Genomic DNA, 4,087 nt, shown 5'->3' on the forward strand with positions numbered 1-4,087 from the left:
CGAGAGATGTTGAACATCATTGATCAAGTTTGATAACGCTAATAACCTGCTTTTGCTTTGAGATTAAAATTATTTTATTACAGGATCATTTTTTAACAAATTCTCTTTAACGATGTATTTATTTGATCATATCTAAACATACTCCGTTTCCTTTTATCGTATAATTATTCAACGAGTTTAATGGGAATTATGTTTCCGTGTCAGTAACATTACCAGAAACTGGACTTTGGTCGTGAAGGTTGTTGTCGTAAACGCTGAATGTATTGTTATGGACCAGGAACATTACAGTCCGCCATTCGTCATCCTGTGGAGATGTCAAATTTAGAATTTAGACACATTGTCAATAAAAACAATGTCCTGTGTAGAATATGGTTCAATTTAAACATTATTAATGATTTTATCCCTAAAAACGACACTATCTGAGGTTTTTATAGTTAAGTTAAACATGTTATTCCGTCGTTATTATTACACAGAGTATGAGTAATAGTTGATTGCACCCATCAAGTTTGGAAATAGATACAGTATGCCAAACATGAAACGCACTGCATCATACAGCTGTTTCGTCCTTCTAGGATTCATCGGTGATGCTAGGTAAATGGCGGTGTGAATTGACACTGACTGCATCCTACACTTTTCTTACTTTATGTTTGGCATAGTCTTATCTTACTTTTTTCAAGCTGAAAATATATTCAATGCTCAAAGATGGACGTAGCAAACACACAGGTGATTGCAAAATTGTGCCAAAAAAGAAATACATTGTATACTGCATCCTACAGCTGTTTCGTTCTTCTCTGACTCATCTGTAATGATAGGGGTCAAAACATAGAAATTGGTCTTAACTACTCTTGCAACAAAATCAGATATGTATCCGATATGTGCATTAGAGGGACTTGCAAGAAATATTTCATTTCACCATGTTTTAAAGGAAAATCATTGTCATTTCAAAAACCAACAAGTATTCAAAGAGTCTGAGTGGAATTTCATAATTGCCACTGGAGGATGAGCCGGTATATTTACTTCAAATATCATACACTCGTCGTTGTTTTGACACAACATCAACGCAAAGTTAGAACCCTTCGTGTCATAAAATGCCTTAGTTTGAAATAGATCCTAATTGTAACCAACAAACATCTCTAACCAACAAACATCTCAACCGCAATCCTGACTGTAACAAACTTATAACATTTTGTTTTACTCTTCAGAAGAAAAAGGAAAATAGAGAAAGCATGCATATAAAAAAGGACTCATAAAATCTAAGTTCTTCGGCACGAGCATCAACACCTACCCACGTGTCGTTGGTACAGTTGTTGGAGTCGTCGTGGAACCTGTTCTCAAACAGATAGGAGTAATATTCGTCATCATAATAATCCACGTCATCGTGAAGGGTTTTATCGTGTTTTTTGTGCACCTCCATCTGCGTTTCGTGCTCGTCCTCGGACGTTTGGACGTCAAAGATGGTTGTCCGTCTATTCGTCGCAATAGTGATGGTTGGGTTCTCGTAACACGAACCAGACCACGTGTAATCGTTGTCACAGTCGCCATTGGAGACGAGCGCCATTGTGCGGTAAAGTTTGTCGTCCTCGTCTTGGTCATACTCATCGTTAAACCCGTAGCTTTCATCGTTTGAGTTGTAGTAGTCGAAGTCACCATATTGCTCTGTGTGGTCACCTCCCCCCTCTGGTGTTCTGTTTGCCATCTTATACCTAGGGATTGGAAAAGCAATCATGTTAAATAGTTAAACACATCGCACTGGAGTAGTAGCGTGAATCTACTAGTTTCCCCTGATCTCCGTCAATAGTGAACTTTAAAATTATACAATGTGCTGTTAGATTTTCTTTCCTAGAAGTTAAGAACTTTATCGAATTCGATAGATAGCTGCACGAATGATGAAAAGAAACGCGTGATCTCGCGTGATCTCGCAGTGAATATTTCAAGTCGTATACCGAAAATAGAAACGTTCATCATATCTACCAAAATAAGTTAGTAACAAACAGTATATGAAGTCAACCCTAACATACACATTGGTTCATAATCATATGCTCATTTAAGATGACATCGTTGTAGCCGTTTCGTCACTTCTTAGAGATGATTCTTAACCTTCACCTCGCCTTGCTTCCGATGCTTGATAGTGTATTTGTAACATTTTAATTTAATACTGCGTTTAGCGTGATGAGAAAACCATTGAGCATGTTACCATGACATCAAGCATGTTTCCAGGATTTACTCACTTGTTGCTTGGCAACAACATAATGAAATAAAGATAATTTAGATAAACTCATAGGAGCTTGATACTCATTTGATGACGACACACCCGGTATGCAACAAGAGGCAAACACACTGATGTTGATCAGTCAACTTCCTGCCTATAACTAGATACTTACTAACCTTTGGTTTGGCGACAACATTCCGTAAGTAAAAATAAACTTACGGGATGTGGAATACGACAACATTCCCGTGTGTAACGATAGCTGTACTCACTTGAGCTTGATGACGACCGAGTCTCCGTAGTGAGCGTCCGAGAAGCTTGGAATATAGAGAGTGGAGTGACCGTTGAAATAAGCCTTCCCGTCAATGACAAAAACGCGGTCACCCTCGTTCTCGATGACGTTGTCATGTCCAGATTGGTCCATTAGTCCGCCACAGAAAGGTAGGTAGACTTCCGGCCTACAGACTGTAAAGGGTAGCAAAGTGATATAATATTTATTTTGATCGTTTCTATTTCAAATAACAGTACATGTTTACGGTCCTTTATTTACATAATATTGCGTTTATCGTTCTTAAAATAATAGATTGTATTTTACTATGATCTAATATTGTAGGTTTATTTTTTCAAAGAGATATTGTAGGTTTCGTGTTATTGTATGTTTATTGCTTATCTAAATAGCAGTGTATGTTGCCTGTTACGGCGTTACGTCTTGCCTTTAAACAAGTCGACGGTAGGAAACTCCTATGGTATCCGAACGAGACAAGGCGAGCCACACCATCTCCTGGGACACAAGTTAATGTGCCTAGTGATAAATGTCCCAAACGCCTATTTCTTACGCAAATTTCCATTTCCAGCCAAATGTCTTAATTTTTGTACCATCATTAATTTTAAAAGTATTGATGAGCACAATGTAGATAAAATGACATGGTATCAATTACACTCAATTTTAACACCCGTTCGTGTGTAATCACCGTCCAACAACATTTTCAAAGATGACAAACCAATTTATTGTCACACCATCTCCATTCGAGGCTTAACACACGCTATGCTAATTGATATAAATTGATAAAATATCGGCATCCCATCTAAGTCTGTTCCTGATGTTATTAATGGGAGTACGCAATTTCGCTTGGTCTTGATCGGAAGGCCCTCGTTATAGAGCACATTTTGTCTATACATATGCACGCAAAGCACGAAATTAAAAAGATATACGATTTCTCAAATCTAGTTAATTTAGATTTCTCTCATTGTGCTTGCATGCTACGAACTATTTATTGCTAGAGCTCCACAATTCCGGCAATTTACTCCGGCGAGTTACACGTTTTTACGTCCTAAGATTATATAAACTTAATGGTAATAAACGACTTTAACCTTCGTTACACAACCCGCGGGTTTAATTCTTACGTTTCGAATTCTCAATTGTTGACGGGAAACATGCGTATACTACTAAAGAGTAATTTACACACAAAAACTAGCGCAAAATATTTACGAGTCCAATTGTCGTCTGTGTAATTGGGGTACGTTTTAAAGTGTTCTCGTTATTTTAACATCCTTCTGTACTTTATAGATCTTATACAAACCCGTTTTTGTCATTTAAGTAACATCTTCGATTTTACCATTAGTACTGTCAATGATGCACTGTTGCAATTAGAAAACATTACGGAAAATCGAATGTATTATCTGGGAAGACATTGAAATACAATGGGAATCAATATCGCATCTCTGTTTTCTACAATAAATGACGAAATTAGGAATTGAAGGCTATTTCTTTCCTACAGCTGCTGCTATCTGCTGTCGATCGAGGATTCAGAGTAAATTCAATTAAATCAGAATACTCGGTGCGGCTCCTCGTTTAAATCTGATTAAGATATGTCTAATGAA

General features: G+C 37.3%; 1 protein-coding gene across 1 annotated transcript; it reads right to left on the reverse strand.

The window, feature by feature from the left end:
* Window positions 1-213: 213 nt before the first annotated feature.
* Window positions 214-2,633, reverse strand: LOC110444764 (protein PIF-like; the record flags this gene model as incomplete). The annotated part of the gene is made up of 3 exons (XM_021489124.1): window positions 2,479-2,633; window positions 1,286-1,703; window positions 214-304 (listed from the first exon to the last, which is right to left on the reverse strand). Coding segments are annotated over exons 1-3 (661 nt in total), but the record flags the coding sequence as incomplete, so codon positions are not given.
* Between the last annotated feature and the right edge of the window lie 1,454 nt (window positions 2,634-4,087).

The sequence above is a fragment of the Mizuhopecten yessoensis genome, unplaced genomic scaffold (genome assembly GCF_002113885.1).
Source record: "Mizuhopecten yessoensis strain PY_sf001 unplaced genomic scaffold, ASM211388v2 hete_36170182, whole genome shotgun sequence".
In the NCBI taxonomy this organism is placed as follows: domain Eukaryota; kingdom Metazoa; phylum Mollusca; class Bivalvia; order Pectinida; family Pectinidae; genus Mizuhopecten; species Mizuhopecten yessoensis.